This window comes from Melopsittacus undulatus, chromosome 7, assembly GCF_012275295.1.
Source record: "Melopsittacus undulatus isolate bMelUnd1 chromosome 7, bMelUnd1.mat.Z, whole genome shotgun sequence".
NCBI lineage: Eukaryota > Metazoa > Chordata > Aves > Psittaciformes > Psittaculidae > Melopsittacus > Melopsittacus undulatus.
The window spans coordinates 72639831-72666771 of record NC_047533.1 but is presented as its reverse complement, the minus strand read 5'-3'; the positions used below and the strand labels follow the sequence as shown (position 1 = coordinate 72666771).

Here is a 26941-nt window from a genome sequence, read left to right as displayed (position 1 = left end):
ATAACACAGTTTGGATAGCTGTTCTTTTGAGAGTCTTTACAGCGCAAACTGTCTAATGAATGAAGAAAAGGGTAATTTAAAATGTGAATCAAAAGAGCCCCATGATCACACCACCAGCATCCTTCTGGTTCCTCAAGGTGATGGTTTCTGCTGCCCTGAAATAAAGCAGAGGGGATAAGGTTTGCTACAAATCCTGAGGATCCTGTGGATGCCACAGGACAAAGCAGGGGTTTCATATCAGGGATTTCTTCCTCTTTGCTCTCAGGTCCAGTTGAAATGAGTTTAAATACTCACAGCTTCTCCAGGCTCCAGCCAGAAGGGTAATGCTGCTCTGTCTTCTCCCATGCAGCATCTACCCATCCTTCCAGAGCCTTCTCCATGTGGTATTCACAGAGCCAGGGATAAAACAAGCCAGGGAATTACACATTAACCACCAGGGAGCTGTCAGACCAGGCAAGGGTCAGCCCAAAGGGCTCCCAGGAGCCAGGTAAGGATACACCCAACAGGGTTTAAGATTAATGGCACCAGAAGGTGTTATTTGAACAATACCAGCTCCAAATTGTTGCCTTTAAGAGTTTTATACAGCCTTCAAAAATCCCCACAGGTGGTTTAGTACATATTAGTATGTAGTGTGTCATATCCACATTCAAAAACAAGATTACCTCTTGGGAAGCACTCTTAGAAGCATTCAACCCTCAGTGGAGGAGAAATCCTGCTCTCCTTTATCTCAGTTTATGCTGCTATTTAGAATGAAAATATAAAAACACAACTTCCTTTTCATTTTGATGCAGCTGCCTTTACTTTTCAATCAGAAATGCTTCCTTTGCTGTGCTCCCAAAGATGAGAGGGGGCTGCAGGGCCTTCCAGGAAAGGACAAAAGTCACCTCTTTGCTCCCAGAAAGCCCTAGTAAGGAATGACCCTGGTTATTCCTGCCTAGCACTTGATGTTCTGTAACAAAAGGTGGGGTTCCTACCCCATACAGGTTACCAGGATGGATCCACCAGTAACCCAGGAACTTGGTTACTGTATAGGCATCCTCACCCATTTAATTCAGCATCAAAGAGCACCTAAATAATCCCAGCTGCTCACCTGGGATTGTTTAGGTGGTGATGGGTGTGATTTACATACATCAACAACAAGGAATTAAATCCTTCACCTACATGGGATAGAAGTTGAGGCCTTACCTGTTTTGAGATCTGATGTGTTTTCATTTGCTTTCATTATAAAATCTGGGATGGTTTTGTCAGGACTAAAGATGTGCAATGGGGACACTTTCTGAGAGGGATCTGTGGATCTATAGGAAACAACTGATGGAGAAGGGAGTCATTTAAAATACCAGGAATTAGCACTTCAAATTGTGTCTGGATAGCCCAGACTATTTAAGAGAAAAATCATTTATAAGGCAGAGTGAATTTGATGTCCTCAACATCAGAATGACATGGATCAAGTCCAGAGGAGGCCACGAGGATGCTCAGGGGCAGGAGCAGCTCCTGTATGGAGCCAGGCTGGGAACACTAGGGCTCCTCAGCCTGGAGAAGAGAAGCTGTGTGGAGACCTCAGAACAGTTTCCAGTGTCTGAATGGGGGTTACAAGGATTCTGGAGAGGGACTCTTCATTAGAGCAATAGGACAAGGGGTGATGGGTTCAGACTGGAGCAGGGGCAGTTCAGGTTTGATGTAAAGCAGAAGCTCTTCCCTGGGAGGGTGCTGAGGCGCTGGCACAGGGTGCTCAGAGAAGCTGTGGCTGCCCCATCCCTGGCAGTGTTCAAGGACAGGTTGGACACAGGGGCTTGGGTGACGTAGTCTGGTGTGTGGTGTCCCTGACCATGGCAGGGGGTTGGAACCTAGGTCCTTTCCGACCCAAACCACTCTATGTTTCTACAATAACCTACATTTCATACAACCTGAAGCCTCAGCCAAGAATTGCATTAGGAAAAGTGGGGTTTAAAGCATCCTTTCTAAACGTGAGGGCACTTTGAAGCTGTTAAACCATCTGACATTGCTTTAACAGGGTCAGAAAATAAACTATCTACATAGGATCAGCCAATTGTAGAGGCAACATGATGGCCTTAGTTTATTTATCTATTATTGCTCAGTTTCCTGGGCAAGAACAAGTCGCTTGGCTATCCAAAGCTTCCCAGCATGTAAGAAAAAGAAGGTTTTGTCTTAAATAAAAAGGAGTGGATATTCCCAACAACATCCGATAGATGGTGGTGATGTATAAGAAATCCTGATCCATGATTTTCTAGCCACTTACTCCAAATCTTCTACCTTTTGATACCTAAAGGGACTCCTATAACCATTTTGCACCTCTCAGAGGTGACCACAGAGAGCAATGATACCAAGAAGGAACAAAAATCACATAGGAAAAGGAATGGATTTTGTTCAGAAGTGGATGAAGTGCAGCTTTTGAGGGGGAAATGGGCATCTAAAAAGCAGGCATATGTGGATACTGTCATGTCCTGCTGGTAACAGTAAGAGTCAGCTTCAGGCTGGTAACTTTAAGAGTAAGAATAAAGAATAAGAGTAAAGAATAAGAATAAAGAATAAATAAAGAATAAAGGATAAAGTATAAATAAGGAATAAAGGATAAAGAATAAAGTACAAATAAAGAATAAAGACTTATTTCTTAGTGCTGGCCAGGGTCACATCCCTGTTTGGGTTATTTTCCCCTGTATTAAAGAGTGTTTTTCCCACTGGTGATGCCACAACTCAAGTGACCACAGGTGGAAAACCTCCATCCAGGACTCAGCCAACCCTTCCTATCAGCCCATCAGCTCCAAATCCCCTCCCGGAGGAGCTTGTTAACACAGTTGGATCAGGAACATCTCTCACCTTTGAGTGATGAGCTGCTAAAGAAATAGGGAAGTTTTGGGTGCGTGGGGAAACCCTGTGGTGACTGTTCCCCCTGGTGGCATTGCGATTTTATGGCAACCAGGATATGGGGGAGCTGCAATTTGTGCCAGGAATTACTTCTTGCATAGGAAATAAAGACTTTTGGTTGGGTTTTTCCATTACTTTCAGTTTTCCTGTTGTTGCAGGGTGTTTGTTTCCATGTTTGCTTTGGGTTTCTCTAATCCCCATTGCCTCAAACCAAAGTGCAACTCTCCTGCGGCAAACCCTACTGATAACATTCTTGCCTTTGTTTTTAACAAACCACAGTGGGGATAAATTAGAAAACTCATTAGAGCCTCGCTTAAAGGCTTTGAGAAAGGCAGAACTTGAGGAGGAAAAATGAAAGGATGAAGTTCTACAGCTGCCCGAAAAGAGGTGGCAAAGCCCAATTTGACTGTGATTTAACTCAGCAGCCTGGTTCCCAACACAGACCTGGTGAAGAATTCGTGTTTCACTCACTTGGCTCATGCACGATATCCCATTGATCCATAACTGCATTAAAACATCAGCTTGTTCATTTAGCTCTTGGGTTTCCATCCTTCCTGGGAAAAGCCCATACCAGCTGGGCCCTGCCCACCCCATAAATCACTGAGACCCCAACTAAACTGAGGCAAGGAAAATCAGTATCATGTGTGTTGGTGTTTGCATTTAACACAAGAATATATTGTGTTACTTATAAATATATACTTTAGGAAGCATTTAATATTGTGTTATTATATATATACACACATACATATGTGTTTATGTGTATAATTTGCCAGTCATAGGAGCAGTGACCTCCTAGATGTCCTTTCTGAACAATAACTATGTCCTGCTGACTTCATCAGGTTGCTCCTGGCCTCATTCAGGCAACTTCTGAACATGTCCATGGGTGGAGGCTCCACAGCCTCTGGGACAAATCCTCATGTTACCCACATCCCTGGATCAGGGTTTTCAAAGCCTGACTGTGATACTTTCTGCTGTTCTCCTCAGAGCATCCTTCATCTCTTTGTTCCTCAAGCTGTAGACGAGGGGGTTGAGCATGGGGATCACCACCGTATAGAAGACAGAGACCACTTTGTCAGTGTTGAGGGAGTAACTAGAGCTAGGGCGTAAATACATGAAGATGGTTGTTCCATACAACATGGTGACCACAATCAGGTGGGACATGCAGGTGGAGAAAGCTTTTTGCCTGCCTTCAGCAGAACGGATCCTCAGGATGGCAAAGAAGATGAAGATGTAGGAGACCAGAATGGCAGAGATGGTGCTGAGCTCAATGACACCAGCCAAGGAGAAGAGGATCATCTCATTGATGTATGTGCTGGCACAGGACAGAGCCAGGAGAGGAGGAACATCACAGAAGAAGTGGTTGATGACATTGGAGCTGCAGAAGGGCAGCCTGATGATGAAGGTCATCTGGATGATGGAGTTCAGGACACCCCCAATGTAGCACCCTACCACCAGCCCCACACATAACCTCCGAGTCATGACAGAGGAGTAGAGCAGGGGGTTGCAGATGGCCACGTACCGGTCATAGGCCATGACAGCCAGCAGGAAACACTCAGTTGTCACAAACACGATGTAGAAGAAAGCTTGACCCATGCAGCCAGCAAAGGAAATGGTCTTCTTCTCCAATAGGAAGTTCACCAAAGTCCTGGGGGCTACCACAGAGGAGAAGCAGATGTCAATAACGGAGAGGCTGCCCAGGAAGAAGTACATGGATGTGTGGAGCTGTGGGTGACCTTGGATGGCTACAATTATCCCTGCGTTGCCCACAAGGGTGATGGTGTAGATGAGCAGCAACAACACAAAAAGGGCTGCCTTCATCTCCACTTGGTCACTGAGACCCTTGAGGATGAACTCTGCTGCTGAGCTGTGATTCTGCTCTGCCATTCAGGGCTTTTGTATCTGCCAAGGAAGGAAAAGGTCTGGAAAATACAGGACAGTGGAAACCATGCCTTTATTTGAACTGGAATGGGATAACTTGACAATTAACACCCTGTGCATCGAGGGCATCCCCACTATTCATTTCCAAGGAGCTACAGTGGAATGGACTGCTCTGTGGCCATCTGCTCCAGGCTTGCCCTCCTATGCAGCCCAAGGAAAGAGGAAGCCCCTTCTGAAGTGAAAGCATCCCAGCTCCCCCAAACACCTTTCATTTGTATCACTGAATCCCATTTGGTACCTACAAGTTTGATGAGACCAGTGGCTACAGCAGCAGAGAGGGAGTGATGTGACACAAACCAAGCCATCAGCTCTGCCCCTCATCTCCAGTGATTCAGTTTCTCTGAAGACAGCTCTGATTTTGGCAGCTGTTTCTGGCTGTAACTCATATAAGCCTAAAAGTACTGTAGATTTCCCTTGGTGGTTTTGGAAAAGTCACTGAGATGAAGGAAAAAGAGCCTTTAGTTTGCTGGGAATTAAGGAAAGAGAAGGGAAAGAGTGGTGCATGACCCTAAAATTCATTCGGTACATGAAGAGTTTAATATTGCAGTCTTGGAAATGCTGGGGAAGTGAAGCCAGGAGACTATGAGCAAATTTTGGGTCTGAAGATGTTATTCTCCTAGTACAGTTCAGAGAATATACAATTAAGAGGAGTCAACACTGTAATGAGACCATTGAGCTGTGCTGAACCAAACTCACTCAACACTGGTTGTCTAAGTTAGGCACTAAGTTAAGCTGCTCAACCTCATGGAAGTGTGAATTACAGGTTTCTGCCCCTGATAACATGAAGGTTCAGAATAAATCAACTAAATCTTTACAGGATTAAAGATAAGAACAAAAATCTTACCCCACCAGATGAGTGTCAGGACCAGAAGACTCAGTGAAGATCCATTTTCCATCAACAGAATATTTCTTCATAGAAATATTCTTTACATTTTAAGGTGAATATCACTATTTCAGGGTCTGTGGCTAGGTTAATCTTTCCTTGATAGTTTTCTCCTCTCTTCTTCTCCAAGGCTCCTTAAAAATACCATAAGCACCATGATAAGCACCAGTGCCTAAATGGGCTACAAGAAAGATGGAGAGGGGCTTAGGACAAGGGCCTGTAGGAACAGGCCAAGGGGAAGGACTTGAACCTGCCCAAGGAGGGGAGACTGAGCTGAGCTCTGAGGCAGAAGCTGTTCCCTGGGAGGGTGCTGAGGCGCTGGCACAGGGTGCCCAGAGAAGCTGTGGCTGCTCCATCCCTGGCAGTGCTCAAGGCCAGGTTGGACACAGGGGCTTGGAGCAGCTGCTCCAGTGGAAGGGGTTGGGGTTGGAGCTGGAGGAGCTTTAAGCTCCCTTCAACCCAAACCAGGCTGGGATTCTATGAGTACATCCCAGCAGGAATATTTAATCTCTTTAAACCAACAGAGAGGAGATCTTTACCTGGCATAAATCTGAGCAGTCTCCCCATTTGCTGCAGTGATTTCTACCAGAGCAGGGCTAACCTGGACCTTTCATGGTACAGTCTCACATACCTGTGGATGGAGGTCACCTCTTACAGCTGCAAGTTCTCTTCCACATTAGATGACACTGGATATCTGCACAGCAAATCAAGGGGATTATCTCTTGAAGCCATCCTCCTAGCTTCCAAACAAGAATGTCTCTCCTGAACCTTCAAGTGCTTCCAGCCTATTTTCATTAGATGAAGTTCTTCACTTGCAGCAATGTGTTGCTTTTATATCTCTCCCTGAAGGTCTTTGCAGGCAACTTGGGGTACAAGTGTTTGTCACAGCTTCGGCTACAGTTCAGGTCTCTAAGACACATGCATCTCGATTGTATATTGCTGGCCCCTGAATGAGAACCCATGAGTCACAACAGCCTAAACTACTAATAAAGGCTTAGCTATGCACACAGGCTGATGGAAAATCTCTTCTAATTATTGTCACAAAGATCTATAACCCATTACAACACTCAGCAGCCTCCAGGGACAGGAAAAATAGAGATCCAAACAAACACAAGTTATTCTTCTTGTGAAGAAGCAGCCAAAGGGCAGTCTATTTCAATTATCTTAAACACCTGCTGCAAGCAGCTTAGGTAATTACCTGGGGATGGATGCCTGAAGCAGACAGATGAAGATGAAGGCTGATCCAAGCTTCCAAGCACTAAATGAGCCTGAAAGGCTACTGATGGTTAAGAACAGGGTGAGGGTCTGTCCAGGACCAACTTGTCAGAACATGACTGATTGTCCATTAGACCTTTTTACTATGCTCCAGGTACTTCCAGGAGTATCTCAGCTACCCATTTTTGACTCCTTTTTGCACAGAGTCAGGTCATTCCAGTGCTCCACCTCTATTGCAAGAACCAAACCCATTTCATTACAGCCTGTTTTGAAAACGGGTGATGTTAATCCAGTTCTTTCTGCAAACGTTTTGGGAGGGTTGTAGCAGTAAACTGATAGTGTATTCATGGTAACTTCAGTGGCATTTGTCTCTGCTCAACACACTCAATAGACACCAGATTCTTCCAGTGTCTGCAGCATTTTGGGGAGTTTACAATTCACACTGATTCTTTCAGTATAGCTGAGTTTTCCTTCTATATAATAGAAGCCCATTCTTTAAGATTAGACTGACAACATGAACAGAGCCATATTTGGATCAGCTTTGATCCATAAGTGGGATTTATTCATCCATCAGTTGCCAACAGCATTAAGCATTGGTATATGAGGCAACTGCCAAGAGTCTCTTTGCAGTCAGTAGAAACGAAGGTGGTGGCTCAGCTCTTCAGACGTGGGTGTCCAGGACTGTCAGAGACCCACCATACATCCCTCTGCCCCCCCTAAAGGACACAAGCCACACCTGCCAGACCTGTGTCCATACATCCCATGATATCTCAGAGGGAATTGGATGGATCAATAGACTCTATGTAGCCCAAAGTGGGATTTGCCATGTCCAGAGAAGAGCCACACATGGTCACATGAACAGACTAAGTTCTCCATCAGAACCAGAGAACACCAGGTAGGAAGGGACATCAAGGATCATCTGGTCCAACCTTTCTAGGCGAAGCATGACCTAAGCTAGATGTTCCAGCACCTTCTCCAGCTGAAGCTTAAGTGTCCAATGTTAGGGAATCCATCACTTCCCTGGGGAGACTGTCACTGAGCTACTGATTTGTATCACTGAGAGCATAGGGGACTGGCTGAGAGATGGACACATGGGATGGGTTTGGGCTCACCTCTCTTCAGTTCAGCGTGACATACAGACTGGCACATGAAGTGTCCCAGGTTATCTTCCAGCCTGTGAACTCCAGTGGTGCCATTCAGTTTGCCAAAGGAATGGGTGAGAAACACTGCAGGACTCACTGGAGCCCATGAGCTTCTGGAGGAAACCATTAATGGCACCAGCACAACCAGCAACACCCTGCACCTGCACCAACAAACCCAGCTATGGATGGAGAAGAGCAATGCAGACAGCTGTGGTGACCCCAGAGGAGTGTTTGGTTGGGTTTAGCTTCTACAAATGGCAATATTTTAACAGCAGGGTTTATAACTGGGGGGTTTCTGTGCCAACACTTTCACCAGTGATTCCTGTTTGTTCCCACTTTATCATCAGCCCTTCAGATACAGCTCAAAACACCTTCCCCTTCCCTGAAAAGGTGAATAAAAACACATATTCCAGTTATTGCCAGAATAAACTTATTTTGCTTCTTACAACAGCATGACAAGGAGGAAAAACAACTTGTAGAAAGCAGGTACACAGTCATCAGGTTATTAGGTATAAACCTTCAAAGTGTTTATCATTAAATTCCTTGTCTTGTATCAGCTCTGTTGTGTCTGAGGATGTTTTGAGCATATTCATTTTCCTCTTATAATGAAGGTGGTAATGGAAAGGAGGAGTTTCAAATAAAAAATACATTGAAGTTATATAGAACTGAAATCTGACCTAAGGAAGTGCTATGACCCATAGGCTGGGTGGGCCTCAGCCACCTGAAATTCAGATGTCCTGAAGTTAAATATGTCAGAATCATGATACATGTTCTATATGCAGCTGATATCTTTATATATCTTTATTATATCTTTATGCACCATCATTTACTTGAGCCATTTCCCATGGTGATTTTGCCAAGGTCTTTAGTTCCTTCTAAGGAGGAGACTGAGATCAGATGTAATGTCTACTTATGAAACTCCACTTTTGGCCAGTTATATCCCACAACTAATGGTCTTGTAGATAGAGAACTACATGCTTAGAGGAAAAAGAGAGAATAAATGTAGAAATAAGAGTTTTATTGCAACTAATGCAGCATGGCTTTACTGTACATTAAGTTTGAATATAGGTACTGAACAATTCCACTCAACAGTACCTTTAGGAACCATCACTGTCCAATCCTTTACACTGTATATTAACAATATCATTTGAAGTATTTATTCACTATAAAAAGCACTTTGAAGGATTAAAGTGCACCAGGGAAATCTTCAAATACCTTTGAACATTCTTTGATGGGTCATCGATTGGTCTGTGATTATGGAAGAAGATTCCAAGAAGTTCCTCTCAAACTTCCCTGTTTCCTGCAGCTTTAGGGAACTTTTCTTCCTCCTCTCTCCTCCAAACCTCCTTGGTCTGCTCCGTGTGTTCTCCTGCATGCTCCCATATGTCATAGGGATTACCTGGAAGCACTGAAATTCATCTTAAGTCCATAGGTCACATCTCATGGCTGGAAGAGGTACAGCACTTGATAGAGTGTCCACCACACTGATGAATGATGTCCAAGGTGTAAGAAACCACAAGTGGGCTCTGGCCAAAGACAGATGAGAAAATAGTCCAAGTCCTCATCAGAAATCTCACAAATGGGTTATTTTAACAGGACTGAGCCTTGTCATCATATTTCCCTTCAGGAAAGAGTCAGTTTGGGGTTGCTTAAGCAGTGCCAGGTACACAAGAAAACTTAACACATTCTTGCCTCCAAATATTCAGGAATAAGCTGGACATTTTATCATGTTTCATTACAAATCAACCTTTGGTGGCTCTTCAGTGAGTATGTGTTTCTCCTGTCATGAAATACACTATCAGGAGTCAAATGTACAGCAAATTAAGCCCACATCGATAAAGCTGGTCTACAAAATGGACAATAATAGAAGTATTATCACAGCTTCTCTCCAACCTCAAAAAGACTCCAAACCACCAACCCCATTCCCATTACTGCCCAAGTGTCAAACTATTTACCCCTTTGGCAGGGAAATAACCATTCTCCCCACTGTTCTCTTCAGAGAATTCTTTACCTCCTTGTTCCTCAGGCTGTAGATGAAGGGGTTCAACATTGGGGTCACCATCGTGTAAAAGACAGAAACTATTTTGTCCCTGCCCAGGCTGTAACTGGAACTGGGCCGTAGGTACATGAAGATAAGGGTCCCATAGAAGATGGTAACAACCATTAGGTGCGATGCACAGGTACCAAAAGCTTTGCCCAGCACAGAGCCTGTCCTCAGGACGGTGAAGAGGATGTGGCCATAGGAGATGAGGATGACTGATATTGTGGTGACCTTATTGAAGCCCCCAAAAGCAAATAGCAACATTTGATTGAGGGAAGTATCAGAGCAAGCCAACTTTGAGAGTGGTGGCCCATCGCAGAAGAAGTGGTCAATGACATTGGGGCCACAGAAGGACAACCTCAATGCAAAGCCTGTGAAGATGGCTGAATTAAAAAGCCCAACTGCATAGGACCCAGCTAAGAGGGAAACACAGACCTTCTTGGACATGAGGATGGGGTAACGCAAGGGGTTGCAGATGGCAACATAACGGTCATATGCCATCCCAGCCAGGAGGTAGCACTCTGTGATTACAAAAGCAGCATAGAAATAGAGCTGCAGGAAGCAGCCAGCAAAAGAAATAGTCTTCCTTTCAGACAAGAGGCTCAGCAGCATTTTGGGTGTCACCACAGAGGAGTAGCACAGATCCAAGAAGGACAAGTGGCCGAGGAAGAAGTACATGGGGGTTTGAAGCTGGGAATCAAGCCAGACTGCAGCAATGATGCCAAGGTTTCCTATCACGGTGGTGACATAGATGAGCAGGAAAAGCACAAAGAGGGTAACCTGGAAGTCAAGGCAATCTGTGAACCCCTTGAAAACAAACTCTGTCACCGTAGTCCAGTTTTCCCAAGCCATCAGGGTCCAAGAGGCTCCCAGTTCCCAGACAGGGGGGTGGTTTCCATGAGCTTGGTTATGATGGCTTAATCCCTTGCTTAATTATTAGTGGGGTTTAATCCTGTACTCTGAGATAATGAAGACAATAAGAACACTGCCAGGCACCTTGGCAGGATGCTTAGATGGTCCATAACCACCTATCCATGCAGGGAGTCACTGACTACATCTATCACTCAAGTTCTTAAACCAAGCTTTGAATATATCTTCTACCTTCACACACTGCTTTCAAAGGAAGTCTGAAGCCAACAAAACAAGTTTTCCCTTGGACATCACCGTGGTCTTCACTGTTTCCATCTGCCTGCAGTTTTCTCCACCTTAAGGGAAGAGCAGCTCATGTTGACTGTTCTGATAATACACAAAGTAAAGGAATATTAACTTTCATGCTGCTTTTCAGGTTGATGATGTCCCAGAGACTCTTTTCATTACCCCAGGTAGCTCAGGGTCTGAATCTGTTGGTCTTTAGTCTAAGTGCTCAGAAATAAAAGCAATATGTTGGTTTTCATTAAAAACCACTGATTAATAACAAGGTTAGTGGCTACTCTGGGGTCTAAACTGCATTTCAATAACTGCTCTCATCTCATAAGAATAAATACATAGAATAGACAGAAGGGCACATGCATTTATCTTTCCTTCTCCAGTACCTTCCATCCTCACTGATGACTTGTTAAAAATGTGCTTTTCCCTTTAATTTCTATCATTTAGCTTACATTTTCACCAAACAGCAAATACTTTCAAGCAACTGATTTCATGCCAGATTAAGCTTAGGAAGTAAAACTTCCTTTTAGAAAGGATTTATAACATAACCACGTGTCTCAAACACAGACATATGAGAGGAGTTTAAATCTAGTTCCCCCACCATCCCCCAAAACAGTACCTGAGATGCCACTTCTGGTTTCCTGTTGAAGACTCAGCCTCTTTCAGGCTGAACTATTATTGTGCCCACCTCTTATTCCTTTCTCCAAGGAAATCATTCAAAGACAGAACCTGCACCTTATCATTGCTGAGGGGGAGCTAGAAAGGCAGCAATACACACAAATAGAGCATATCCTCTTAAATTCACTTGAAATTGTGTATGCTGATCTCTTAAATAGGATAAAATACATCCCCCAAAAGGATTGTGTCAGGAGACGGGGTAAATACATAAGATACTAAACATTTCTGCTGTACATGTTTATATTTGTCCCAGTATAACCATTACCAGTAAGCAAGGAGATGTTTGCAATGAGAAAAGGCAATTTAAGCTCCTGTGACAATCACTGCTACATTACTTTGGCATTGCCCCTAAGCAGATATTCCTTGCCCATTTGCATGACTGTTGCACAGAAGCATCTCTGTCTTGATAGAAAGAAGTATCTTTCCACCTTCTGGCTTGTTTCATGAATCAGAGGTTGAGAGAAGAAATATTGTGATTCAATGATGCTGTGCTTCACCATTCCATGAAATCCTCCAAGTCTCCTTTCCTTCTCTGTTTAGTTGTACATGGTGTTGGCTGTCCATGTATGGCTGTGTATCCCAGAGGCTCATGTCTTCACTATTTATTGCTTTCCAGCTTAGATGGTTGAGATAAGCAGCCAGCAATCTCATTGGGCAAATCATCCCATGCTAATCTTGTTTTCTCCCCCCTTCAAAAGTAATTGAAACGTTGCCTTAGTGACTTCACAAGCCAGATATGTGGAGCTATTACTTCCTCAACCCCTGAGATGGACTGTCTTCTGGGAGCCAGAATACACTGAAATCAGAAATTGCTGTGAGGTTATTGACAAAGAGCATCTCTTAGTAATGACATCTCAGCACCTTGTAACTACAGAAACATTCAAGCTGGAGAGCTTTATGAGTTTTTACTAAGACTGGAAACCCATTAACAGACCACAGTGTTACACACTGTTGTGGTTTAAACCAAGTCCACACACAGCTCGTTCACTCACTCCCCCCCTCGCTCCCCCATCTCCCGGAGATTAGGAAGGAGAATCCAAAGAATGTAGCCCCCATGGGTTGAGATAAGCACAGTTTAATAGCTAAGGCACAACACAAATCACTACTGCCATTACTACTAATAGTGATAAAGGCAATAACAAGTGAAGAGAATACAACACCTCACCAGCCACCGACCCATAACTCACCCCACCCTGCCCCACCGAGCACCGACTGATACCTCCTCCATCCCCCCAGAGCTCCATCCCTTCCGGATCTCTCCCGTTTACATCCTGGCCATGACGTGCTATGGTATGGAATACCTCTTTGGCTAGCCTGGGTCAGGTGTCCTGTCTCTGCTTCCTCCCTGGCAGAGCATGAGCTCAGAAAAGGCCTTGGACAAACCAAACATTGGAGCAGTAACTCAAAACATACTTGCTATCAGCAACCGTTCCCAGCCCAAAAGTCAAACCACAGCACTGCACCAGCTACCAAGGAGGAGATAAATGACTGCTACTGCTCAAACCAGGACAGTTCCAGAAGCTACCTTATAATTCCCTGGTTATTATTTAACCCAGACCATGGTTGTTTTCCTGCTGAGCCTTGGGGACAACCAAGGACAGAGGTTTCACACCCTCCCTGGACCCTATGTCAGTGCTTCACTGCTTTTACAGTGCGGTTTTTCCCCTCCCTCTGTTTCTAACTGGAATTTCCCACATTGCACATTCACAATAAGAAATCTCACATTTACCCTCATCTGCAAGATCAAGCACATGGAGAACTTGCAGGTGGCATCAAGTCAAAAAGAATGTGACACCATTAACTCTTTCACACATCCTTTCTCTGTCCCTGAAATCACAGAATCATGGAATGGGATGGGTTGGAAGGGACCTTAAAGCTCCTCCAGCTCCAACCCCTGTCACTGCAGGTGGCATCAAGTCAAAAAGAACATGACACCAGTAATTCTTTCATGCATTCTGAGCCTCTTCAGTCATAGAATCATGGAATGGGTTGGGTTGAAAGAGAACTTAAAGCTCCTCCAGCTCCAAGCTCTGCCACAGGCAGGGACACCTTCCATTAGAGCAGCTTGCTCCAAGCCCCTGCATCCAGCCTGGCCTTGAACACTGCCAGGAATGGAGCATTTACTACTGCTTTGGGAAATGAAGCCTTGGGTGCCATGGTTTAGTGTGAGGTGTCCCTGCCCATGGCAGGGGGGTTGGAACTGGATGATCTTAAGGTCCTTTCCAACAGCAACTATTCTATGATTCTATGTGACTGCTCCTGAGCCGTCCCAGTTGTTTCTTCACAATGATACCAGCTCCACATAGACATATTCCATAGTCCTAGACTATTATCCCAATGAAACATCCACATGAGCATGGGTAGAGCAGGTCATATTGGATGAACCAGGGGTAAGAAGCATAAAGGCATCTGGGACTGAATTCAGCTGCCTCAACATTGACTATTAACAACTGGAGATGCCCCTGAGTCTGCCTCTGAGCTTTCAGATGTTGCTCCAGAACAACCCAACCCTTCTGAAGGTTGCATGATGTCCATGTCAAGTGCATGGCCATGTCCTTGGCCCTTCAGGACAGAGCAAATGGCAACACATTTCTATCTGAGGGCAACCAAAGCTGACTTAGGACATTTCACTGCATCTGACTCCTGTCCTGCCACTTAAGTGATAGTTTCCACCACCATACATAGGAAAACATGCAAAGAAAGTGGTTTCTTAGTCCTTCAATTATCTTTTTTCTTTCCTCAATAAGGTTTTAGTCCAACTGAAAGGAAAACTAAAATAAAGCTTTTAAGACTGTTGGGAGGAGGGATTGGGAGATCTGAAGTAGTTTCATCTTCTTCAAATTATGATAAATAAAAGCTGAGTCATTAAATCAGTTTTGTGTCTCCATCTGTGCTCAGTGAAGGTGTTTCTGTAGCTCCAGGATTTGTTCAGATAGAGTGAGCTGCAAGAGTGCAAGTTTGAACACACGCACACACACACACAAACACACACACACAAACACACACACACAAACACACACAGACACACACACAAACACACACACAGACACACACACACAGACACACACAAACACACACACAAACACACACACACAAACACACACACACACAAACACACACACACACAAACACACACACACACGCACACACACACACAAACACACACACACACAAACACACACACACACAAACACACACACACAGACACACACAGACACAAACACACACACACACAGACACACACACACACACAAACACGCACACTCACACACACGCACACACACAGACACACACACACACACACAAACACACACACAAACACACACACACACAGACACACACTCATACACTCACACACTCACACACACATACACACACACACAAACAGCTTTCTCCCCTCACTGTGTTCCCATCCCCATCACAGCCTGGGCTCAGGCTGCATGAACTGGACTCCTTTCAGACTCTTAGAACCAACCAGGCTGCAAAAGCCCTTCAAGCTCATCCAGTCCAACCATTCCCAGCCCTGCCAAGGCCACCCCTAACCCATGGCACTGAGGCCTCGTCTCCATGGGATGTGAACCCTTGCAGGGCCGGTGCCTGCAGCCCTGCCCTGGGCAGCCTGTTCCAATGGCTGAGCACCCTGTGGGGCAGGAATTGTTCCTCAGCTCCATCTAAACCTGTCCTGGTGCAGCTCGAGGCCGTTTCCTCTTGTCCCGTCTGTTGGACTCAAACAAACTGAAAACAGGTTTGAGGGGGGCAGCTGATCCAGTTTGACCTCCAGGAGGCCTTCAGATCCTGGCTGCAATTAGTTTAATCCAGAGAAAGCTATTCTGAGATGCACAGACCATGCACAGAGGGTCCATGGTACAAGTCCTGATGTTCAGACCTGTTCTGGACCACATCCATCCTCCCCAACTGCCCTAGGATGTGAGAAAACATCCTTTTATTCCCATCCATTCTAGAAGGGACCTGACTAGCTCATAACTAGACAAGGAATTGTAGATGTTGAGTCAGGTGACCCCATTCCCATGCTTATTCTACAATCCACATTGATAATGGTAGAAAAACCACATTTCTGAAAGCCAGTCAGGCATGGAGGATGGATGTAGTGGACTTGAGCTTGCCTCACAGCTGAACAGACACAAGCAAATACATCCCAAGGCAAAGAATGGCAAGAAGTTTAAAGTATGGGGAGTCATTGAGGAGGTTCAAAGATAAGGAGAAATGCAATGAGCTCCCCAAGCTCCCTCTATTAGGGGGTCAAAAGCAGGAAGGGACAAAGCACCCCATTAGCAAGAACCACATTATCTGCACATGTCATGAAGACAAGGATGTCTCTTTACAGAGAGAGTATGACCAAGCTTGCATGGGCACAGAAAGCCCTCCAGCAGGCCCCACATCCAGGCTTTCACAAGACAAGCAGTCACAGCTATTTCCATCACAAGTGATGCTGCTCACTGGCCCAAAGCAAGAAGTGCTCCTTGGGGACCAACCACCTTCCAGGAGTCATCAGCTTTAACAAGACCTTCTGGGCTTTACCAAGGAACTTTCCTCATCACCACAAAAGCTTCTCACAACACTTGCATGTGACTTACCTCATTCTTCATAACAAGACACCAGAGATTAATTAGCTGGGGAGAACAAGAAAGAAACTTTCTTCTTTGTGAACAAAGTTCACTTCTACAGCTGCCTTGCTTGACAGAGCTGGTCCATGCCCAAAGGCAGTGAGTTGGAGGGTCAGTGTGTTGGCATCTTTGTGTCTTAAGGACAATTTCATGGGCCTGGATCATAGAATCCCAGCCTGGTTTGGGTTGGAAGGAGCTTAAAGCTCCTCCAGCTCCAAGCCCAACCCCTTCCCATGGAGCAGCTGCTCCAAGCCCCTGTGTCCAACCTGGCCTTGAGCACTGCCAGGGATGGGGCAGCCACAGCTTCTCTGGGCACCCTGTGCCAGCGCCTCAGCACCCTCCCAGGGAACAGCTTCTGCCTCAGAGCTCAGCTCAGTCTCCCCTCTCTTGGGCAGGTTCAAGCCATTCCCCTTGTTCTGTCCCTACAGGCCCTTGTCCCAAGCCCCTCTCCAGCTTTCCTGCAGCCCCTTTAGGCACAGACAAGTTTATGGAGAAAAGTTTCTCTCTTATTGCTCTTTTAAGACCAAACCAACACCAGTATTTTCTAAGGAAGAATTTCCTATCCATCTATGCAGAATATAAACCCTTCTTCATTAAGTTAATATCTGCTATTAGCAACCTTGATAAAAGCAAACACACAGCCAGGACACTGCACACATCCATTTTGCTTTCCTGCTCTGTCCAGGAATTGTTTTATGGATGTTGAGCATTGAGGCTCTGCTGCATAAGAAATCGTTCAATAGAACTGATGGAGGCCAGGCTGGATGGGGCTTGGAGCAAGCTGCTCCAGGGGAATGTGCCCCTGTCTGTAGCAGGGGATGGAACTGGATGAACTTTAAGCTCCCTTCCAACCCAAACCATCCCATGGTTGCATGAAAGCTGTTTTCACCTCCTCACTTTGGAGTGGGGTTTCTGAAGGACCCCAACACATCAGCACAGTGACCTCATGTTTCCCATTGGACTTCAACTGACTCTTCAGGCTATGGCCTGTGTCTGCTCTCAACACAACCCACATTGGAGCTGTGTCTGCCCATCACCCTTCACTGCAAGTGCAGAGAACCAAACACTTTTCCCAGAAGAAACCCCTGATATGGATGTTTAAAACAGATCCAAGCTGAATCAAAGCCCCAGATGCATCCTTGTCTCCATAAGAGGAACTTTTGGTGACCAATTCCAGTGTGGAAACCTACAACAAGATAAAGTAAGTCCCTGGACCACTATGACTCAACCCTCAGACCATGCAATGAGGAATCATGAGTAAGCTGCAGCTGGGATAGAAAATCAGCTTTGCCTGGATGGACAAACGTAAGGAGAAGAGGAGGTGATGGAGGAGCTCTGGACAACACTGAGAGACTTTGAGTCATGATCTGGGGTTTCTTCTGTGAATGCACCCAATTACTTGCAGATAAAACCATAACAGCTGCAGGTCATAAATAATATATATAAAATGATACCTTGATAAAATTATAGTCAATAGTTCATGTATGAAAAAAATATTATCTTAAGGCTTCAATGCTAAAGCTCTGGCTGGGCTGTTATGGAAGGAATTGGTCCTGCAAAATATAAGCATTTTACCATGAACATCCAAATCATTTATAACAAGTAGGCTTGTTGGGGATGATTTCTTTCCTGTTGAGAGGATTGCTCTTCTTTAAGGACAAGTAAATACAATAATATCATGCCTTCATTTGCCACATGAATTAGTGATGCATTAAATAGATAAGAGGTCAAATCGCAGTGATTTTGTGACTCTACAGGTATGTTTGTGCCCGGCCTCTGGTCAGATGTTCACTGCAGAAAGTCCCTTGACCCACCAGGACAGAGGTCCTCTTCTCAGGGTGCTGGTGGCTGCCTTTGCTGCAAGGACACATTGATGGCTCCTTTCAACACAGAGGACACCACAACCACCTTGTCCCTCTCTGCTAAGGTGCCCCCAGCCTGTCTTGGTGCTTGGAGCAACTGTTCCCCATGGGCAGAACTCAGCATTTTTCCTTTCTGAAGTCTGTGTGATTTCATTTTCCCATTTTGGACCCAAAATTGGCCTCTGAAAAGCCATTTTGCTTCATATTCTCCAAATTTAAATATCCTCAGGGTAGCTCTTTGGTGCTCACAAAAGGAGGAAATGAAACCAAGAGTGGGACATATTCATGTAGAGAAAAGCAGCTGACAGCAGACAGGGTTTTGGTAAAGCTTTAACACATTCAGATGGGTTCAGAAGTTCCAGCTGAAGTTGTCTACACCAACCTCAAGCAGGGGGATGAAGGCAATTGCTGTTTCCCATTGCTAATGGCTCACACACTCAATGGCCATCTCCTCATCCCTACTTATCTCCTCCACTTTTGGTACTACTTATATAACTAAGTTATAGATATATAAAGAGCAGACATCTGAAACATCCACCTTGCATCTAACACCACTGAAAGCAGCCATTCTCAATACTACTGCTTGTGTAAACAGTGCAAAACATCACCCATCCCACATCAAATACCCACATGTTCTCATACATGGAAGCATCCTTTTCTTTCTGGTCTCAGCTTTACACACACATGCTGACACTACAGGTGTCTAAAGCCAGCTGAATGCAGTCCTGCCCATGGGTCTGTCCTTGCTCAACCCAACCTTCCCCTTCTCACTTTCACCCTTTCTCATGATACGGGAAATGCAAATTTCTCCTTTTGGGTTCAAAAACCATAAATCAGAATCCCAGAGTGCTTTGGATTGGAAGGGACCTTAAAGCTCCTCCAGCTCCAACCCCTGCCATGGGCAGGGACCCCTTCCACTGGAGCAGCTGCTCCAAGCCCCTGTGTCCAACCTGGCCTTGAGCACTGCCAGGGATGGGGCAGCCACAGCTTCTCTGGGCACCCTGTGCCAGCGCCTCAGCACCCTCCCAGGGAACAGCTTCTGCCTCAGAGCTCAGCTCAGTCTCCCCTCAGGCAGGTTAAAGCCTTCATGGGGGTTATGGGGAACCTCCACCTACAGCCAAACATGACAGGAAAGTGCATGTCACACGGATCAGCCTGATCCCCCAGCAGTGCACACTGCCACAGTCTTGGCATCATTTGCGGTTCCAAACCCTTCCAGAGCCTTGTCAAGTGTACATCTGAACAGACCCAGATGGAGAGGAAAAAAAACCAACAGGCAATAAACAAACAGGAACACAGACCCGGGGCAAGTTCAACCAAGGCTCCAGAGCATCAGCAGAGCTGGTGATGAGGAGGCAGATTCAAGACCAAGCCAAGTCAGGTCGAGTCAATCCCTTGTGCAGCATCAGGTGAAAAAACTGCTAGGAAGGTGTGTGAGAAATCCTTGGTCACCCCCAAAAGATTCCATAGGTGTGCTGAACTGCTGCTAAACTGGAAACCACAACTGCTCTAGTAAAGCTCAATCTGCCTGTTCTGAGCTTAAATAGAGATGGGGGAAAATAGGAAGAGGGTGGGGATGGAGCCTCAGCTGAGTCTGCTCAGGGTTATAAAGGCCTATTAGTTAAAAATGGGATGATTCCTCCCTGCCTCAAAATGCCTTTTTTTCACCCTTGAATACAGTGGAAGTCCTGAGGCCCCAGCTCAGCTGCAGGACATACAGGCACTACATGTGGATAACCCCAGTGGGGATGGAAAACTGGGCTTTCCCTCCACAGAGGGACATCAGCAGCTCCAGAGATGGAGTCACTTGTGCTTCATGTCCCTTTTGAGGACTGTGTGCAAGATCTGGAATGTCTCTCAACCCATTCTCATTGTGTCAGTCTGTTCAGACCAAAACCTTTGCATGGTCCACAAGTATGTCAGAAGCATCCTATGAGCCCTCATCACTGCTGCTGTGCAGCTGTGCTCAGGCATGGCTCATCCATGCCATGTCTCTCAGATGCCCAAGCACCACAATGCCTTTCAGAGGTGATTTCACACCCTTTGCTTTTCCTTCTCTTTGTTTTCCTCTGCTAAAGCATGAGCAGCCCTGGAGGCTTCCTCCCAGGAGAGCACATGCAACTGTATTTACAGCCCCAGCACCACAAGCTGGGCTCTTGCAGTCTGGCAGGAGCTCACCTCTCTTCACATCAGGAGCTGAACAGGGCTGATGCTGGCACCTGGATGTTCTCTGCTGCACTGGGGATAAACCCTTGGCTCCCATCACTGTGTGGTAGAGAGAAGACACAGGAGGTAACACCAACACAAAGCACAGCCTCACCTGCATTGATGCAATGGGCTTGCTTCTGCATGTCCTCTTTTCCTCTTCAGTAAAGCTGCATCAGAAATCAGCCTTACCTGTGTGGGTTTTCTTTAGAAGAAGAGGAAGCAATGGTTTGTACAGGTTGTTTTCTTTCCCATAGGCAGCTAAAGCAAGATGCACTGAATTACTCAAGAGTTAATGCGGATGAATCTTCTTTTGTTCTAAAGAAATGCAACATTCCAGATTGTCAGCAGAATGTAGTCACTAACAAATCAGCACATTGTAACATCAACATGTTTTTAATGCAAGCAGCTGAATGCTCATAGATTTAGGATGCTTCAATGTGCTGGAGCTCAGAAAACTATAAATCATGTGAATGTTATCTGTTAGGAATGATCTCAAACAGTTTGATAAATGTGGTTTGTTGATTGGAATGATAACTAAAAGCCAAGTGAAAATGGGTGCAGTTCATTCATGTGTAAGCTGGATTTCACTGGGACTGGGACTTTCTATCCTCCTGGTTTACATGTGTTACTATGAGGTTTCCATGTGTCTTCTGAACAAATTAGCTCTGAAAACTGAAAAGTGAAAGTGAAGAAAGATCTGATTCTTTTCTTTAATCTGAAAACACATGTGCTTGAATGAATTGATAGTTTTAAGGGTCCTAGCACTGAAAATGCCATTTGTTCCTTGAATGTGCTCCTTGTTCTTTTCAAGATACCTCAACTGTATGACACAAAATATATGTAATTTGGGTTAGAAAATACAGTAGAATATACAGTAATTTGACAGTTAAACTGGACAATGTTTGGATTAAACTATGGTCCAAAAGTGCCTAAATAAATCCATCGTTTTCAGTGTTCCAGCATAGAAAACCAAAGACAGCATTTGTTGCTTCACTGTGCTTCCCGTTCTTTTCAAATACCTTCACTGAAAACCAAAAAACATATAGTTTGGGGTTAAATCTATAGCAGAATATGTGAATTTATGCAAAATGTGGAAGTTAAAATAGTGACTGATAGTTGTTATATATGGTCCAAAAGTGAATGTCAACTTTTTAAAAGTGTTCTGTTTCTCTTCCTTTTGCCTCAGCAGGTAACACCAGGTGATGGGAGGAAATCAAACCCAGATTAAATTCATCCTGTTAGGAATTACAGACAGCCCTCATGCACAGACCCCTGTATTCGTGTTGTTTCTGTTGATTTACATTGTCACTCTGGTGGGGAACGTTGGCATTATCTCATTGGTTCGGGTATCTCCCAGCCTTCACACCCCCATGTACTTCTTCCTCACCCATTTTGCCTTCACTGACATCTGCTATTCCACAGTCATCTCCCCCAGGATGCTGGCAGACCTCTTATCAGAGGACAAAACCATTTCTTTCACTGCCTGCATGATGCAGTACCTCATCTTTGCTTTCTTTGCTATTAGTGAGTGTTACCTGCTGGCCACGATGGCCTATGACCGGCACGTTGCCATCTGCCAGCCCCTGCTCTATGTGACCATCATCTCCAGCCGTGTCTGCTGGCAGCTGGTAGCATCATCCTACCTATTCGCCTTCCTCAGTGCCATCATCTACACATGGTGTGTGTTTGGAGGTTCCTTCTGTGGTCCCAACCGCATTGACCACTTCTTCTGTGATGTTGTCCCTGTTCTAAAGCTCGTGTGCTCTGACACCCACAGCAGTGAGATGGTCATCTTTGCCTTTGTCACCATCAATGTGGTGGGCACGAGCATGTTCATTTTGCTCTCCTACATCTCTATCATCTGCACAGTGCTGAGGATGTGCTCAGCACAGAGCAGGGCCAGAGCCTTCCACACCTGCACCTCCCATTTAATGGCAGTTTCCTTATTCTTTGGGCCAGCCTTCTTCATGTACCTACAACCTTCTTCTAGCCATAGGAGCCTGGATAAGGTGGCCTCCATCTTCTACGCCGTGGTCACCCCCATGCTCAACCCATTCATCTACAGCCTGAGGAACAAGGAGGTGAAGGGGGCTCTTGTGGACTGCAAGAGCAGGTTTTTCAACCACTGGCAACATAGAAGAGTTTTATCATTAAGGACATGAAGATTTCATGCAATGTCAGACAGCCTATGAGGCACTGAAGCAATGGGATTTTCCACTAATCCTCATGATTCTATGTAGTTTCTTCCACAGTTCATGCACAAAAGTCACTGACATTATTGAATGTGAAATAGCCCCACAAATCACTTGTTTCTTTCTTAGATGGATATCAAGAGGAACCTCAACCTTCAATTAACTTCACAGTCACCACCTTGTATGAAGCAATTTCCCTGAATTATGCCAGGCCTCTTTTCCTCACAGGAAACACCAATCAGCTTCATTGAGTTACAACTCTTGTCATTCATAAACATGTCTTTCTCTTGCAAGATTCTTGACCTTGTCCCTCAGCTCCAATAAAATTCCTCACTCTTACCTGTGAGCTCTTTATTAAAGCTGCTGGGGTGGGAGGGAACAGGAAGTGCAGTTTTACATTTGCTGGCTGAGAAAGAGTCAGAGAAAAGGCTTCAAAAGATTCATTGCATTTGTTTGTGCCTTTCAAAGAGCAGAACTTGGTGGGAATCAAGGTCTCAAGCTGCTCCTTTGAATATCAAGGGGAATCCCTCCCCAGGCTGCAGCTTCAGACTGAGTTTCACCTCAAGGAAGACATTGTTGACTTAATTAATTCATTGTAACTAATGTCAGGATGGTTAATGCATATAATTATGTTACTTTAATAATAATATAATTAATAATATAGGCTGAACTGTGCTAACACCACCCAGTGTTAAGTACAATTGGGGCACATCAAGGGGTCCTCCTATTCATCCTAAGCGCCCTATGCTTACATGGAGAGATACATGGAATTCCAGCTGGAGATAAGCACCCATATCCCTTTAGCATGAGCTGGGCATGAACAAGCACAAAAGGAAAAGGATGTATTTCATTGACAAATGAAGCCTGTGGCTCATTTCCGTAGATGAAAGACCATCTTGAGCACAGAATTGCTGGTAACTGAGAGCTGTATGTGTCTCAAAGAAGCCAACACACACTGGTGTGGGATAATAACTTTCCTTTGCCTGTTTGAGTGGGAATTAACTTATATTGAGAAAGTATATGGATGGTGAGCAGTCTCTTTTGTGTGCTCTGGCAAAGCACAGCAAGAGAGGAGATGTTGCCTTAGGTCTCAGGGAAATGCGGTTTCTACCTGTGGCCAATGATGGAGACAAGAAAAAATGTCATTAAATGCTGAAGAACTTAAGAGGACATTTGATATTAGACAACTTCCTTGAAAAGATTCAACATAACATGTTTTCCTACTTCTTGTTACATGGATATCTTGGTTTAGATTATATGTATAGAATCACAGAGCCACAGGAATCCCAAGTTGGACCTCAAAGGATCATCTGATCCAATCTTTTGTGGGAAAGGGAGCCTAGATGAGCAGTGTGATGTGTAGGGCTCATCCCTGCTTGATGAATTACCCCACTCTGCTGTCCTTATCTCCTCTTGGGATTCAGGAAGTTTCCAAAGCAGAGACACCTGAAATGCTTAAAGGTTTACCCACACTTGGTGCTACATTCCTAAGGGAGGCCTGGATTGCCATAGTCTTGTGTGTGATGGATCCAAACCAGGGAACTGTCCAGGGGAGGCACAATTGTCAATTCCAGCAATACAAGAAACAGCCCTCAGGTTTTGGAAATACGTTTTATACTGAGAGCATCATTGCATGATTCTGCTTCAGTCATTGCAGGGGAAAGGGTCTACACAATGCAGAAACTCCTGCTGGAGACACAAAATGCACACACCAAATATATACCAGATTTCATCTCAATCAAAGTCTAATATTACACTTGGAAAAGGACAAGTCACTATGGACCAGAGAATGACACTTGTATATAATGTTCAGTTCTTTACCCTATTGCCCTCACGGAGAACACTAGCTCCTATTCTGCCCATGCAGGAACATGTTCCAAATAGAGAGGGACAGTCAGAGCAGTGAGCACTGTTGGGTGCAGAGGATGATGGCTCTGCTCTGCAGGAGCCTGGGGACTGCCACAGGGTTTGTATCGTTCATCTCTTTAAACAGAGCCAAAGGGGACACCACAGTGAGCAGGGACCATCCCACAGTACCTGAACTACAGAAATATGGCAGGAACAGAGACATGGGCCAAGTTCAGACAAGACTCCAGAGCATCAGGAAATCTGGTGATGATGAGGCAGGTCCAAGACCAAAACAAGACCCAGATGAAGTAAATCCCCTGGTCAGCATCAGGTCCAGCAATGGCCATGGAAATCCATTAGGAGACCTAGGTCACCATCAAAGGATTTCCTAAGAGTGCACAACTCCTTCTAAACTGGGAACCACAATGCCTCTGATAAAACCCAACCTCCCTGGAGTGAGCTTAAATAGAGATGGGGGCAATTGGGCAAAGGGTGGGGATGGAGCCCCAGCTGAGGCTGCTCAGGGGGATAAAGGCCTTTTAGTTCAGCCTGGCACAACTCGTCATTGCCTGGAAATGCCCTTTTCTCACCCTTGAGTACAGTGGAAGACCAGAGTCACCAGCTCAGCTGTTGGACATCCAGGCACTACATGTGGATAATCCCAGTGGGGATGGAAAACTGGGCTCTCAAGTGTGCACAGAGGTAAAACAGCAGCTCCAGAGATGGAGTCACTTGTGCTTCATGTGCCATTTTACGCCCTCTATAAGATCTGAAATGTCCCTAAAATCCATTCTCATTTTGTTGGCAAGGTCAAACTAAATTCTTTGCATAGTCCACAAGTATGTCAGAAGCATCCTATGAGCCCTCATCACTGCTGCTGTGCAGCTGTGCTCAGGCATGGCTCATCCATGCCATGTCTCTCAGATGCCCAAGCACCACAATGCCTTTCAGAGGTGATTTCACACCCTTTGCTTTTCCTTCTCTTTGTTTTCCTCTGCTAAAGCATGAGCAGCCCTGGAGGCTTCCTCCCAGGAGAGCACATGCAACTGTATTTACAGCCCCAGCACCACAAGCTGGGCTCTTGCAGTCTGGCAGGAGCTCACCTCTCTTCACATCAGGAGCTGAACAGAGCTGATGCTGGCACCTGGATGTTCTCTGCTGCACTGGGGATAAACACTGGGCTCCCATCACTCGGTGGTAGAGAAAAGACAAAGGAGGTAACACCAACACAAAGCACAGCCTCACCTGCACTGAGGCAGTGGGCTTGCTTCTGCATGTCCTTGTGTCCTCTTCAGTAAAGCTGTGCCAGAGAACAGCCTTACCAATGTGGGTTTTCTTCATAAGAAGGGGGAGCAATGTCTTATATAGGTTTTTTTCTATTAGACAGGTAGCTAAAGCAAGATGCACTGATTTATTTGATACTTAAATGAGAATTAATTTTATTCTGTTATACAGAAATGCAACATTTCAAATTGTCAGCAGAATACAGTCACTAATAAATCAGCCTTTAGAATAAACTTGTTATAACATCAACTCCTTTTTTAAGGCAAGAAACTGAATGCCCATTGGTTTAGGATAATTTATTGTGCTGGAGCTCAGGAAAGTATAAATCATGAATTTAACAATGTCAATGTTATTTATTGTAAATGATCTCAAACAGTTCCTTAAATGTGATTTAGTAACTGGAATGTTAATCAAAAGCCAAAGGAAACTGTCTGTAGGTAATGCATGTGTAAGCTGGGCTTTCACTGGGACTGAGAAATCCTCTTGCTCCACATTTATGTGCAATGCTGTGAGGATCCTCTGAGGTGTCTTCTGACACAAATTTCCTTCACATTACAAGTGATTAAAGATCTGATTCTTTGTTCAAACACACGTGATTGACTAAATCCATAGCTTTAATTGTCCCAACATAGAGAAATTAAAATGCCATTCACTGCTTCAACAAACTCCCTGTTCTGTTCTGAATACCTCATCTGAAAAACATGACACATATATATGTATATGTATTTGGTTAGAAAATATATTGGAATAATAGGAAATGTAACAGGTACAGCTGTCATTGATTGGCGATAGATATGGTCCAGATCTGAATCACCATTTTTGATCATTTTGATGTTTCTCTTCCTTTTGCCTCAGCAGGTAACACCTGGTCATGGCCGGAAATCACACACAGATTGAATTCATCCTGTTGGGAATTACAGACAGACCATGTGCACAAACTCCTCTTTTTGTCTTCTTTCTTTTGATTTATGTTGTCTCTCTGGTGGGGAACGTTGG

The 26941-nt window shown here is 44.9% G+C and overlaps 3 protein-coding genes across 3 annotated transcripts; 1 reads left to right on the top strand and 2 right to left on the bottom strand.

The window, feature by feature from the left end:
* Nucleotides 1-3828: 3828 nt before the first annotated feature.
* LOC117436522 (olfactory receptor 1052-like) lies at nucleotides 3829-5852 on the bottom strand. The gene is made up of 2 exons (XM_034064886.1): nucleotides 5816-5852; nucleotides 3829-4769 (listed from the first exon to the last, which is right to left on the bottom strand). Exons 1-2 carry the CDS (start codon nucleotides 5850-5852, stop codon nucleotides 3829-3831), a joined length of 978 nt encoding a protein of 325 aa, XP_033920777.1.
* A 4160-nt stretch (nucleotides 5853-10012) lies between these two features.
* On the bottom strand, nucleotides 10013-17005 carry LOC101871480 (olfactory receptor 1020-like). The gene is made up of 2 exons (XM_034064500.1): nucleotides 16974-17005; nucleotides 10013-10784 (listed from the first exon to the last, which is right to left on the bottom strand). The coding sequence occupies exon 2, from the start codon at nucleotides 10778-10780 to the stop codon at nucleotides 10013-10015; it is 768 nt and encodes a 255-aa protein (XP_033920391.1). The 5' UTR covers nucleotides 10781-10784; nucleotides 16974-17005.
* Nucleotides 17006-21823: 4818 nt separating this feature from the next.
* Nucleotides 21824-22783, top strand: LOC117436445 (olfactory receptor 1038-like). Its single transcript, XM_034064499.1, has one exon. The coding sequence runs from the start codon at nucleotides 21824-21826 to the stop codon at nucleotides 22781-22783; it is 960 nt and encodes a 319-aa protein (XP_033920390.1).
* Nucleotides 22784-26941: the final 4158 nt, after the last annotated feature.

Coding starts and splice junctions, on each gene's coding strand:
- LOC117436522 (XM_034064886.1), bottom strand. CDS start 5,852: ATGGTATTTTTAAGGAGCCTTGGAGAAGAAGAGAGGA. Junction 4,770..5,815: donor CCTTGGAGAAGAAGAGAGGA/GAAAACTATCAA, acceptor TACAAAAGCCCT/GAATGGCAGAGCAGAATCAC.
- LOC117436445 (XM_034064499.1), top strand. CDS start 21,824: ATGGGAGGAAATCAAACCCAGATTAAATTCATCCTGTTAGGAATTACA.
- LOC101871480 (XM_034064500.1), bottom strand. CDS start 10,780: ATGTACTTCTTCCTCGGCCACTTGTCCTTCTTGGATCTGTGCTACTCC.